The sequence below is a fragment of the Sapajus apella genome, unplaced genomic scaffold (genome assembly GCF_009761245.1).
Source record: "Sapajus apella isolate SASKATOON/1434 unplaced genomic scaffold, GSC_monkey_1.0 scaffold18, whole genome shotgun sequence".
NCBI classification, from domain to species: Eukaryota; Metazoa; Chordata; class Mammalia; order Primates; family Cebidae; genus Sapajus; species Sapajus apella.
In genome coordinates, this window is record NW_022436958.1 from 19,973,747 (window position 1) to 19,987,978 (window position 14,232).

A 14,232-nucleotide genomic window follows, 5' to 3' on the forward strand; every position below is an offset into this window, starting at 1 on the left:
TGAGGCAACTTTAAGATTTTTCATAATAAAATTACTTAGTAGAATCTATTGTTAGCATTAAAACATATATTTTAAATTACATTTGGACAAACTTTCATTCACAGCGTTTATTGCCATTGAGCAGTTAAGTTACATTACTGATAGAAGCAATAAATTTTCACTTTGAAAAAAATCTGTTTCTGAAAATACAAAATTAGTTTTTACTAGTGAAAGGTTTTTTGTTGTTTTGCTTTTGCCATTTCATTTACATTGACAGGATATTAATTGACAAAATTGTTTGTTTCTTTCTCATACGATGCTCAAAGAACAAGTCAATTGTGTTGTTAATATTCATATTTTGGGTAGTTGTAGATTTATTCAGTATTACTCAGCTGATTTTTATCAAAAACCACTTAACGCAAATACTTTAAAAATTATTTTACTTTGATACAGAACTCAGTACTAGAAATGTGTAAAGATGTGCAGGAAAAAAACAGCACTTTTTTTCTAGGAGCATCTTCTTGTGAATTAAAATTATAAAACTAAACATATGGTAAAACCTCATGCCACTCAAAAAGTATTTTGCATAATAAAAATCCTTCATCTTTTTGTTAATACTTGACACACAGTAACCAATTCCTAAATACTTGCTTTTAAATTAACCACTTAATATTTTCTTAAGAACTATTTTTTACTAGGCAAAGAAGAATAACTTTGGTTTTAGATTTCATTGCTAATTTTAATAAACGTAGGCATCACTAAAATGTATATAGTCCTAAAAGACATTTTAAAGGTTCTAAAAATAAGTTGCTACATGCTAAGAAAATATCAAATATCTGCAAACTCTAAGAGTAGTTAATACCATTAGTAACACTATGAGTATTAGATAGCATTTATTTAAATGTAGATAAAATACATACATTTTGCAAGTTTTTATATGTAAATCACAGCTGGCTAGTTTTGATTCTATCTTTAATGATAAAATAACCGCTTTTTTTTTTTTTCCTCAGAGTAATTGGTGGACAGAAATGTCTCAATTTAATTTAAAAAAACGAAGGTATTGATAATATTGCAACAGAGACATATATGCCCTTTCCTCATCAAAATTCTGCAATTATCAAACCTACAATTTTAACACTACAAAAGTAACTTAAAGCAAGGACCCTTATAGTGATAAGTAATAAATCTAATTACCATATCCTTTGAATAGATGTAATATAAATTTCATTGCTCACTTAAAAGTTCTAAAGTTAACAGCATAAACTTGAAGTTGAGTAATTAAGTAATCCTTATATAGACACTTATTAAAGTATTTATACATATTATCTTAAATCTACATCTATCATTTTGCCAATTAAAATTAGGACTTTAATTGCAATTAAGTAATTTAATTGCCAATTGAACAGCAAAATTGCTAAGTGACTAATTTTAATGCCTATTTTAATTACCAATCATGACTGGGGAGGGAGCTAATCAAGTTACATCAAGCAGTACCAGAGTAATGATGTGAAAAAAAAAAAAAAAGGTAGAACAAACATTCAAGGCTACATGCTTCAAAAAAAGAAACATAAATTAAATACATGCAAACACAATCCTATAAATGTATAAAATACTGTATTTCAATATCTCAATACAGAGCATGAAAGGAAACAAGATTAATTAAAGAAGTCCCTGTCAATCTTCAAAGGACAACCAAAGTCAAATTTTTATATGGTATTTACATGACACCCATACTAACCTAGATTAAAGACAAAAGCTATATACAGTTGAGAATAAAAGGCTGTTTCCTACTTTGCTGGTGAACTATTCACAGACCGGCAGTTAAAAAAAAAAATCTTAAATGAAATACCATAAAAGAAGAGAGAAACAAGTTTCCAAATGGAACAGCATGGATTTTGCATTTGAAAAGCCAACAGGGCAAGTGCAACTGAGCACTATACTCTTTCCTGGTTGTTCTTCTCAGCCACACTCACTTAAATGAAGAGTTCTACTAGAGGCCAAATGCCTATCCATAGCTGTCCCACGTTACCTTGAGAAAAACAGACACCTGGCCAATCATATTTTAAATGTATTCATGGGTAAATAAGAAAGCAGCTAGGATTACATCACATTTAAAGTTACTTAGCATGGGGTATATACCTAATTCTAATAGTCTTTCTTCATTCTATTACAATAAACATGCCCACTCAAGATAAAGGCCAAAAACCAGCAGGCAATCAGAAACACTGGTGAAAATTTTCTTGGACAACACAAACATATTTTCAAAAGTTTTTACATTCAGACTAATTCTCAGATTAGCAATATGGAAGGGCAATATTAGAGAAGGAGGTGAAGTTGAGAACTCAAAAAATAAAATGTGATTCCCTGTAGACAGTAACAATTCTAGTACTTTCTGGCTATAGGGTTTCCCTTGGCAGCCAGCCACCTCATTTATAGTAACAATGGGTATCAAATCTTCATTTAAAATAAAAGGCATGCTGCAAGATACGTATTTTATTTTTGTTGCCATATATACATACCAAAAATATACCTAGTTATGTCTACAAAAGGGCCCAAGATTATTAATGAAATATATGTAAGCCTATAACTTGAGAAAAAGCAAATTGTGCTACTTGGGATTTTATTTACTAATGGACTTCAATTCTGAAATGAAGCACAGCAGGACTTTCGGCCTGGCTTTTGAAGAAGGAACACTTTAATAATCACTGGGCCTGACAAAAGACTGCAATATCTGTTCATGACAATAACAGCTTTATAAAGCAAGTACTGTGTGACTGATTAAAGGACATACTCACTGCCTATTCAAAAGTCATGGAGATGGAGTCATTGACAAGCTCACCATCACTACTTTTCATGTTTAAAACACATCAAGTGCAGATGCTACAAGGAGAAATAAAACCTCAGCCATTAAAAGATACAAAAAACAGCTCCAGAAAACATTGCCATAACGTAGGTATATTTTAATGTGTGCTGTATAAGCTTTTCCCCTATATACACACAAAAAAGATTTTATTTGATAATAATTATTAAAAGTATGAAACTAACTCAAGCACTGGGTAACAAATCAGCCATTACAAAAGAAAAAAAAAAGGAGAAGCATCTTCTTGTAATTTCAAAATAATTCTGAAAGAACATGATATATAGACAAAGCTTCAAAATGTTAACACTTTCTGAAACTTGACTGAAAGTAAATACTTTTTCAGACTGTTCATGTCTATTTTAGTTATTCTGCTGGTCATTAGTTTACAGGAATTAATGTTTACATAGTGCCAGAAGCAAAAAGTTTTAAAAGTATATCTCTAGCTTTCAGATATCCCTTTGTAGGCAAAAGTAAACATAAAGTTTAGCAATTGTAGTAAGTTACTTTTTTGCCCTTAAGGTATTGTCTTTCCGTGTGATCTGTGTTAGTGAATAGAAAATAAAGGATACAATAAAAGACAACCACGTTTATAATCTGAGATTAAAGGCAATCAATTAAGACATTTTATTAGTCAGCAGTATATTTAAAAATGAGACCTGTGAAATATTGCAGAATCATTCCACTAGGAGAGAAGCAGCAACTTAAGTATGTTGTCACAGACATGTTGGTAGGAAAAAGCAAACTACCAGTACCACCATGTACATGCTTCAAATTAAGCTACATCAATAGTGAGTGCATGGGGCAGTGGGTACAGAAACTGGTTTGATGAGGAGGTGCTACTTAAACATTTTCTGTATTTCATATTTCTGAGAACTGTTTTCTGTAATTTCCAAAGTGTAGGAATGGTTGAAGTTTGAAAATAAATGGAGAATTTCAAATAGTTAATGAATAGATTTAGGAGCTATACTGAAACAACTAGCAGAAAACACATTTTCCGGAGTCCTTTAATTTTGTACGCTTGAAAGTATGGTTTTCCTAAAGATGGCTAATTCCTGTTTAATTAACTAGCTCTGGAAGTCATATTTTCCATTTCTCCATACTTCATCTATTAACCGGTTGATTGGCAATTTCCGACACAGTTTTGCTAAACTTTATGAATTCTGCTTCGTCCAGAGGTAGAAGGGGAAAGGAAATGGGCAATACAGAAAGGTTTTACAGCCAGAATATGACAGGGCCCCTCAAACTACAAATAGATGTTGTAGAATTTGAAATGTAGCTCTGTAGCTCAATTTATACTACAGAAATTGCGAGATGCTATCTTCCTGTTGTTATAACGTATCAGGTCAAGGGATATAAATTGTACCAGGTAATTCATTTTGCTGTTCAGAGAGTCATTAAGTTCCTCCCAGAATATATGTGATTGATATCCCTGGAGGTGAAAGGCTAAAGGAACCATATGGCAACATGTTGCATTCCGTATGCTATCTGCCCATCCGTGCTTAAGCTGTCATTAGCAACATCTGTACCTTACGGAAATCCAGCTGCGCCGACGACGGCTGACGGAATTGTACTTGGGGGGGAAATCTAGCTTAGCGCCATTAACTCGAGACTCAGAGTCTATCTACCAGGACGGATGGAAGCTTTCACAATTAGACGAGACGACACAAATGCTTTATTAAAGTTTAATTTTGAACTTCCAATTAGCGAAAGTGCATTACAAATCGATTGCAATTTCCTAGAAGGTACAGCAAGTTCTCTGCCTGCCTGCCACGTGCGAGGCGCTCCAGAGCGAGCTTTCCCTGGCTCCCGGCAGCTGAAAGGGGATGGATGGTTCAGAGCCGGTCTCCGCGTCCCAGGAAGTCCCTAAAATCCGCGCCGGCCCCACCTTCCGCAGGGCGGGAGCGTTCACGGCCTTTACCCGCCAGAGGTGGTGGGGCAGATGTTGGGGGCCGGTCCGCAGCCTTCGCGGAGTGGGGCGACGGGAGGGAGCCGCCGGGGGAGGAGAGGCGGGGGAGGAGAGGCGGGCGGGCTGGCCGCGAGAGCGGGGCCTCTATTATCTCGGCTTCTCGGGAGGAGCCTCATCTAGTCAGTCACGCAGGAGAAGTTTCTCTTTCGCTCTTCGCGCTATGCAAGCCGATTGGCTTCCTGCGCGCAGGCGAAGGGGGCGGAGGAGGGGGAGAGGAGTCGCAGAAGGGCCGCCAGGCGTTCACACCCACCCCTGCTCCCCTCCTCCCGCCCCAGACAAAGCCCTCCACTCTAGGTACAGGGTACGTTACCTGCCTGGCGCTCCCGGCCCCTCGGTCACCGCATCCCCCCGCTGGGCGCGCCTGGTACGTCCCGCTCCCCGGGCGCACAAAGTGGCGCCCCAGGCCGGATAGGTCCCCCTCTCTCGTTACGTTGGGGCGGTTTGGGGGTGGTGGGACGCGGGAAGTGAAAGCGGAGCCTGAGGCAAGGGGAACTTACTGATAAAATAGGGAAAAAAAAAAAAAAAGTCCACAAGGCCCGGGTCCTGGCCGGGAGTGAAAGAGGCCGATTACCTTTCCGGGGGTCGCGGCCGAAAGGAAGGGGAGGCGGGGAGTCGCTCGCCCCCCTCCCCCGGCCCCCGACGGCGGCGGCAGCTGCACACACAGAAGCCCATTGTCGCCGGCGCCCGGCGCGCAGCCCCGCGGACTCGGCCCCGCGGCCAAGCGCGTCAGCGGCCCCGTCAGCCCGGCCGGGCTCCGTGACGCGCGCGCAGCCCGCGCTATAAATAACCACCCGCCGGGCGGCTCGGGCGGCTTTCCAGTGACGCTAGGGCCGAGGCGCGGGAGGAGGAGGGCGAAAGGAAACAATAAAACCGCTCGCCAGCCTCCCAAGCCTCCCTCCTCCCTTCCCGGGCCGCCCGCGGCCCTCCGCGCCGCGCTCCTCTTTCCCCGCCCCGGCCCGCCCTGCGGGGAGCGCGGGGAGTAGGAGGGAAGGAGCCTGACGAGCCAGCTTCCCCCACTGTCGCCGGGGCCCCGGGGCGGGAGGGGGCTTTCCCCGCACCCCGGGGTGGCGAGGAGGGAACTTGGCGGCAAGTTTAGCGAGGGGATCGCCGTGTTCCTTTCTAGTCGAGTTAAAAAGTCCCGACGCTTCTTTCGCTCTCCTGCACATCTACTCTAGTACAGGTCGGATGTGTTTTTGTGGTAATAAGTCCTCAACCGAAAATAACAGCAAAAAATCTGTCGTCTTCAATGTAAGCATTATCTAGGTTTTAGTGGGGCCAGCCTTGCTCTAGCGTTTTAATTTGAGGGGTTGTATTATAGAAAGGGTGCCCCATAAAAGCAGCGTGGGCATGGATTCCAGGACCCAAGCTTGCAGCTCCGGTGTAATTTACAGGTCTTTTTGGCCTAGAACTTAGCATAGGCCTGGAACATAGCATAAATGAACTTTCTAAAAGTCTATAATCTCAACGTTAAAGAGATTACTTTTTAACTCTGGACTTTAATAAAGGCTCCCACTTAAAAAGGCTTTCTCTGTAGGAAAGTATTAATATTTTTGTGGAGACTTTCATTGCTAACTTCCATACTCAGGCAATTCTGTTACACGCGCTGACACTTGTGTTACTCATTAAGGAACCCATATACAACTGGTGGCAGCCTGTTTTCTTGGGACCATCAATTAATAGACTATTAAAACTCTATTTCGTCTTGAGCAAAATGTCTCAGCTATATGAACACGTTTTCTGAGGTGCTGATATAGATATAGATATAAATTTGCAGATGCAAGCAAGGTGTTGCAGTGACTTGGCATGCGTAGAGTGAGTTACAAGTATTGAGGAAATGGTTCTTAGTTCACAAGTGAGGTATAGGAGAAGGTTCTCTGAGCTTGGGTTTAGAAGATCAAGAAATTTAAGAGGTTTTTTTGAGGCTGAGTTTCACTTTTGTTGCCCAGGCTGGAGTGCAGTGGAGCAATCTCAGCTCACCGCAACCTCCGTCTCCCGGGTTCAAGCGATTCTTCTGCCTCAGCCTCCAGATAGCTGGTATTACAGGCATGCACCACCACGCCCGGCTAATTGTGTGTTTTTAGTAGAGACAGAGTTTTTCCATGTTGGTCAGGCTGGTCTCGAACTCCCGACCTCAGGTGATCCACCTGCCTGGGCCTCCCAAAGTGCTGGGATTACAGGTGTGAGCCACCACGCGCAGTGAAATTTGGGTTTTAATTGTGTCTTCACTGTACTTTTCTGTGCCACCTTGCAGAAATCATAGCCTTTCTCTGCCACACTTTCGTCATTAAAATTAAGGACTGGTGGTTCCTTTCTAAGATGCTAAAGGATATTATTGTGTCCAGAGATAAAGTTTTATCAAACAAACATAAACACCCAGTGTCTCATGGGAGACAGGTGACAAATTTGGTCTTCTGACATTTTAAAATTTTGTACATCTTAAAATATATTAGGACCACTTCAGGAAAAAAATGAATTAAAATATCCTATTAAAACTATTTTAAGAGGAAATAATATTTGTTACAGTCTGCCTCATTTACAGGCCAGCAGACGTATTTACAGTCTAATGATGTCACAGGCCCTTTCAAACACCATGTTTCTTCATGTGAGCAAATGGATTATGGGTAACAAAATGCAGTAAGACCACTTTCTCCAATTTTGCTCTCATTCCTGGTTTGTGTGGCTTTTAAGGGGAATGTTTCTGTTGAAAGACACTGAATTGTTTATCACTAAGTGGTGTTACTGAGACAAGGGCAAGTTTTCTGATTTACCTTACCAGACAGTCAGAATATGTCTTATTCTCCTGTCTTCTGTCTTCAGGTTGGTGAACGCAGAAAACATAAAAGTGGCAAAAATAAGTTTAGAGCCAGAACATTTGCTTCACATAGACACCACCAAGTGTGATCACAACTAAAAGTTAACCAATATTTTTCCAGTTCCAAAAGCACATCTGTCTCTCTTTCTCATAAAATGTTTGATATGTCTAATTTAACTTAGCCTTAAGGTTTTCTTCTGCTCCTTATAAGGAGGTATTTTTCCTTCACTGCTATTTTCCTGAAACACTGAGCTTCTCTCATAATTTTATATTAAAGCCCTTTTGCTTACTTCTTATCCCTTTTTAATGTGATCAGTTCCATTTTCCATTATTCTTGCCCTTAAAAATTTAATGGAATGAGAACTAGCACATACTGGTGAAATATGAAACATGCCCAGTTTTAGAGGGAGGGAGGAAACAAGATTAGCTTTAGAGCCAGTAGAAATATGGTAAAACAACTAGTTTCCTCAAAACAAACAAACAAAAATCATGATGAAATTTGTGAAATAGGGGACTGAAAATATGGAAAATATTTTATCTAGATCTCATTGATAACATAAAGCTTGTTACAATGTTTCAAACATAGTGAATGTTTTAGAATGTGAACATTTCCCAATCTTGTGAAGTTTCTGTCTACCTAAGGTTAAATCCTTTGAAAGACTCCTCTACAGCAACAGTATTGAAGAATTTATTAGAGAAACTACAGTGAACTCTTGCCTTATTACTCAGTTAATCCTGATCTATATTTAGAGAGTGGTGCCAGCCAGGTTGAGGCTTCAAAGGAATGAGCACAAATATTTACCATATCCTGTGCAGTAGAGTTTTGGTGATTGAAATGAAAATTCATCTTGGAAAATATCACTGAAGTTATAGTATAAGCAAATCTCAGCAACCTTCAAATGGATAAATAGAAGGTTAACAAGAAAAGTGATGAGGGATTCTCAGTATTCCAAATGAAAGAAAAGGGACAACTCAGGTTTAGAGGTAGGAGCTTTCTTAATTTAAAAGGCCAAGAAATTCAGGCAGGCAGTGTTCTTAATAAGGTTGACTAAATTCAGGAAAATTACAGGGCTCCTAACATCAGTTAGAAATGTGGACATATACACACATAACTGGCCCTTCTGACAAGGCTGTCCTGATTTTAATGGGTAATGCCTCAAGCTGCCCAGACTTTGGTATTCCGTTGATGGGAGCCACTGCAAACAACTTTATTCTTCCAGTATAAATTATCAACCTCCAACTAGGATTTGTTAACTATTAATTTTTAAAAATATTTTGTGTGGGTTTAGGGTCCTAGAGTTGTTTGCCCTGGGGTTCACTCCTGGTTCTTCTTTCCCCTCCTCTGGTCCATGTCACAGGGACACTAATCCCTGCAAACCGCATTTCCAAGCTTCCTTGTGAGCTGGTTGCCAGCTGGGTTTGAATGGCAAGCTGGAGGAGGACAGTGGAGAGCTGGAGGGTGGGAAAAGCTAGGCTGTTGCCCACCACACCCCCACATTCCAGCTCTGGCCATGTGACCCATGACCTCTTACCCTGTGCCCAGTGTTCCTTTATTCTTTCATCTTTGGAGTCATAGTGGATTCATCCTTTTGAAAAATAACTGTCCCTTTTTTGGTTTCTTAGTTCTGTTCTCACCTGGTTTACAAATTTCTTGAATTAAATGCTCCCTATGTTAAATACTTAGAGCAGTTTCTGTTTTCCTGGTTGGAGCCTGCATCCATATATCCCTTTGACAGGCATTACTGGACCGTATACATGGAAAATTCAATTATTCCTTTTTTAAATGCACTACTTAGAAGTACTAATAAAGGGTTCAAGTCTCAGAAAAGCAGGATAAAACCTAATACACTTTACAAAATCAATTTCCCAGGGGCATAATATTAAAAATTATAAACACAAAATATTACATAACTTTACATAAGTCAGAACAGGGCATATACATAGCTGAGGCTGAGACATAAATTCCACACCAATAAGAAGGGTGGCATGTAACACCTATCAAGGATTAATTTACATCATGCACTTGTGAGGCCTACTCATTCACCAGCTTGTTTGCCAATGGCCTCCACCTCCTCAGATCTTGAAAGAGAGAAAGAGAGAGAGAGAAAGAAAAAAACACCTGCATTACTAATTTGAAACCTTATTGTATATGTGATTCCTTGGAATAATATTTTGAAATCTACGTCATGTCTGTATTTTTTTTTCTCCCTGTATTTTCCTTCTCCCTGTATTTTCCGGTATTGCTTCTCTCCTCCCTCCCCACCCCTATAAGCAGATCTCTTGCTGGGTGTTCATTGTCCCAAGAAGAGGTGAAAGGGAGTACAAACAAAAATCTATAAATATTTCTGGCTTTGTTTTATAAAATCCTAAATTCTTAGGAAAAAGAATACAAAATATCTGGGAAAAGCTTCTTTCTAAAACTGTAAGAAGGATCCCCATGGGCACATACAAGGGGAGACAGAATGATTAGGTTTCCTGAGGGAGAAACAAGGACCTAAAAGCTGAAACTGGGGAGTAGCCCAAGAAAGAAGAAGCCCAGGGTAGACATGGCAAAGGAGTCTCATGAGGTTGTGGTTTTAGCATCCGGATGTATCATGGGAGATGAGTCATCACACAAATACTACCTAGACCTAACTCATCTGTACTAAAGATTGCACTAGCTCTTTCAGTTGACCAGTCTTCACCCCAGGTAGCCAAAGTGACTGGTCAGGACTTGTACGGGAGCCACCAGGGGGGATCTCTGTATTTCTCTGTTCTCTGTACTTGAACAAATATAAATTGCCACCACAGGGCATGAGCCTGTTGGAGAACAGAGCCTACACAGAGAAAACGGATCCAAGAGTTGAAGATGGAGAAACTGGGTTCTGAAGACCTTTGAGCTGTTTCTGGAGTTAGACTGATTACTGGACTCTCAAATCATACAAGTAAATTTGTTCTCTTTCAGGTAAAGTGAGTTTGATTTCTGTCATTTGAAATGAAAAGAACCCTAATTAATACACTCATCTCCAATACTTGTTCAAAGCCTTAGTGCGGCATAGGCAGTACAGAACTCAACCTGTTGACCAATATCAGTGCATACACATATGATACCAATTTATTAACTTACTGCTACTGGGCCAAGGAAAGGGAGTTGTAATATTACCACACATGTGGCATGTCAGAATCAAATTGGAGTTCCCACTTTTGTTTAAACTTCTAGGGAGGATGGAACTCTTCTTCCCACAGACATATTAAACCCTCTTATCACCACTACAGAAAATTCAGCAGTCAAAGCAAGAGACATGAAAACATAATAGCCTTTGTTCCCTGTATACCTCCCACCTTTTTATTGCTGCACCCCACCTCCGGCTTTTACTCCTAGTCAGCTAATAGTTGCCCATGCTGCTTCGTGCACTAGCCCTTTCCTTAGGCTGGAATGTACTTCCCAGTACTGTCTACCCTTCTAGGCCCAGCTCCAGTGTGCCAGCCTCTGTGAAATGTCCTCTGTTTTTTTGTTTGTTTGTTGTTGTTTTTTGAGACAGGTTCTGGCTCTGTCACCCAAGTTGGAGTGCAGTGGTGCAATCTAGGCTCACCACAACTTTCACCCTTCAGGCTGAACCCATCCTCCCACCTCAGCCTCCTGAGTAGCTGGGACTACAGGCACATGCCACCACACCCAGCTAATTTTCTTATTTTTTGTAGTGATGAGGGTCTCACCATGTTGCTCAGGCTGGTCTTGAGCTCCTGGGCTCAAGCGATTCACCCACTTTGGCCTCAAAAAGTTCTGGGATTACAGGTATGAACCACCATGTCCGGCCTCCTTTTCTGTGAAATTTTACATTTTACCTAACAGTGACATGATCCTGCACTTCATACCTCCCATGCACGTACTCTAAAATGGATCATTTACTTGTGTCACACTCTGTACATCATTCTATTTCCATTTTTTTCTGTTTATTTCTCTAGCTCTCCTACTACGAGACTCAGCTCCATGAGTGCAGGAATTCTCTCCAATTTATCTTGGAATTTTTAGGGGCCTGGCCATTAAGCTATCAATAATTATGCCTAGGGGAAATAAATAATCAAATACATTAAATGAATGACTGTGGAAGCAGAGAGATTCGTATATTTTTATAGCTGAGAACTTAGAGTTCACCTAATTCTGTGAGGTAAAATGTTTTGCAGGAATAGCAAAATTATAGATTCTAGGAGAATAAATTTTTTAATTTCATCAGAACTCATCACATGATAGCATTCTGTATTTTATACTTGCATAAATCTAGTAATATATCACAAAGTTTAAGAATCCTTATTCTTTAAATTTGTCTATCTTCTTTATTTTAAATTGAAGACCTTCTTTTATTCTCTTGAGGCATTTTATTTGCTATATATGTCAGATTCCTCTCAAGATCTATACACTATTTGTGATTATATAGTATTTTCTTATAGCCAAGAACCCAAACATTAGTTCAAATAGTAAATAAATTCAGAAACCTTAAAGAACCAAGGTAAATATAACTGAAAAAATGACTCTCTACCCATTTTATGCAAACACACACACATACATTCATATACTCGATCTTGAGTAATCCAACAATTTCAACATCTTTGTGTAGGAAGGGAGCTGCTGTCACATGAAAAGGTTACAGATGGATCCTATTTCTTATAGACTTGAAGAAATCTGGGCACACTTGGAATGAGGAGGATGAATACTGTGGAAATTGTCAATAATCTGCATGAAAATGTATCCAGTTGTCTTCATTTAGGATTGACTCAGTATAGACTATGCTATATTGGGGGAGATACTTTTCTTCTTTAATGTGAATTGTCTTTGGTGATAATCATTTGCCCTTGAGATATATATGTAGAATCCCATAGATGATCAGAAAGAATTAGGGGGCAAATATTCACTGCTACCAATGGGCAAGAATTGGAATGAAAACTCCGCAGAGACTGTGCTGTGAGAGGGTTTTTCTGTAGCATTATTTTAGACTGCCTGCCTTAGACTTTGGGAAAGGTATTGCTAAATATAATGTCCCGTGGGTTGCACTGGTTGAGAAAAGGGGCTGGACCCTTTATGAGACAGACTGCCATAAAGTTGTAAAGATACGTACCATAGAGAAAAGACGAAAGATTCTTTTAAAGAGGAAAGTACATATGCAATAGTAGACCTTGAGACAAGGAAGCCTGACTAGCAATCAGAGTATACTTTTAAGGGCATCTCTGTGAAAATTTTAAGTTTTTTGCTGTTCATTAACTACTGGGAAAGTTTCATGTAGTGCAAGGGTCCCAAGCCCCCAGGCCACAGAACAAGACCTAAGGGTCCTGGCCAGTTAGGAACCAAGCTGCACAGCAGGAGGTGAGCAGCAGGGAGAGCCAGCAAAGCTTCATCTGTATTTATAGCCACTCCCCCTTGCTGGCAGTATGCCTGAACTTCACCTCCTATCAGATCAGCAGCAGCATTAGATTCTCATAGGAGTATGAACCCTATTGTGAACTGTGCATGCGAGGGATCTAGGTTGTGTGCTCCTTATGAGGGACCATCTAGTTGCAGAAAAACAAGCTCAGGGCTCCCACCAATTCTACATTACGGTGAGTTGTAGAATTGTTTCATTGTTTATTACAATGTAATACTAATAGAAATGAAATGCACAATAAATATAATCTGCTTGAATCATCCCCCCGACCCCAGGTCCATGGAAAAATTGTCTGCCATGAAACTGGCCCCCAGTGCCAAAAAGGTAGGGGACTGTGGATTTAGTGGACAGTTTTTTACCAACATAGGGAAGTGTAACCTTCTGCACACTGCACCTCCCCAAGGCCAATGTTGTGGCCCCAACATCCTACTGGGGAGAATTCTGGCAAGTAGCAGGGAAATGTGCATCAGCCTGCAGAGGAGCATGGAGGAAAATGTGGACTGTAAACGAGCTATGGATGCTTAGGTAACTCAGGAGTGGATGGGGAAAACAAAACAAGAAAAAAAAACTTTGTTCTCAAGGGCATCAGAGCTTCCTATCAATTCTACCTTTAAACACCACCCATACCTCCAACTTCTACCAAAGGGAAAAAAAAAGTGGCTGTTTCTTTCCTCTTCCTTTAACTTTCATTATTCCTTACCTGGAATTTGGCAACAGCACCTATGTTGCCTCTTATCATCGGCCTCTCCCTCCTTGCCCTGTCCTGTGCTTGCTGAACACCTTCTTTATAAAGGTTGTCTTTCTAAAGAGCCCTGAGGCCAGTTGCAGTGGCTCACACCTATAATCCCAGCACTTTATGGGGCTTAAGAAGGCAAATCGCTTGAGCGAGGAGTTCTAGATCAGCCTGAGCAACATGGAGAAACCCCCATCTCTACAAAAAATAGAAAAATCAGCTGACATGATGGCTATGCCTATAGTCCCAGCTACAGGCTGATGCAGGAGGATTGCTTGAGCCAGGAGGTCAAGGCTGCAGTGAGCTATGATCTCACCATTGCACTCCAGCCTAAGCAACGGAGCAAGACCTTGTCTCAAGAACAAAACAGAACAAAAACAATTAGAGAGCCCTGGCTCATTTCCCTTCCCAGTGTTCTGCCAATACCACCTGTAAAAACCTTTCTGCCCCTTTACTGGCCTCAGGATTTCCATTGAAATCTGCTCC

At 40.5% G+C, this 14,232-nt stretch overlaps 1 protein-coding gene across 1 annotated transcript; it reads right to left on the minus strand.

Annotated features, from left to right (window-relative positions):
* Positions 1-361: 361 nt before the first annotated feature.
* Positions 362-13,752, minus strand: LOC116557148 (translation initiation factor IF-2-like). The gene is made up of 3 exons (XM_032286640.1): positions 13,714-13,752; positions 5,377-5,976; positions 362-5,282 (listed from the first exon to the last, which is right to left on the minus strand). The coding sequence occupies exons 1-3, from the start codon at positions 13,750-13,752 to the stop codon at positions 5,232-5,234; spliced, it is 690 nt and encodes a 229-aa protein (XP_032142531.1). The 3' UTR covers positions 362-5,231.
* Positions 13,753-14,232: the final 480 nt, after the last annotated feature.

Excerpts from the sequence above, each read along its gene's own strand:
- LOC116557148 (XM_032286640.1), bottom strand. The coding sequence starts at position 13,752 with ATGATAAGAGGCAACATAGGTGCTGTTGCCAAATTCCAG. Across the intron at positions 5,977-13,713 it reads GTGCTGTTGCCAAATTCCAG|AGTAGATGTGCAGGAGAGCG; the intron begins GTAAGGAATAAT and ends GACCTGTACTAG. Across the intron at positions 5,283-5,376 it reads CGGCCGCGACCCCCGGAAAG|GCTCCGCTTTCACTTCCCGC; the intron begins GTAATCGGCCTC and ends CCCTTGCCTCAG.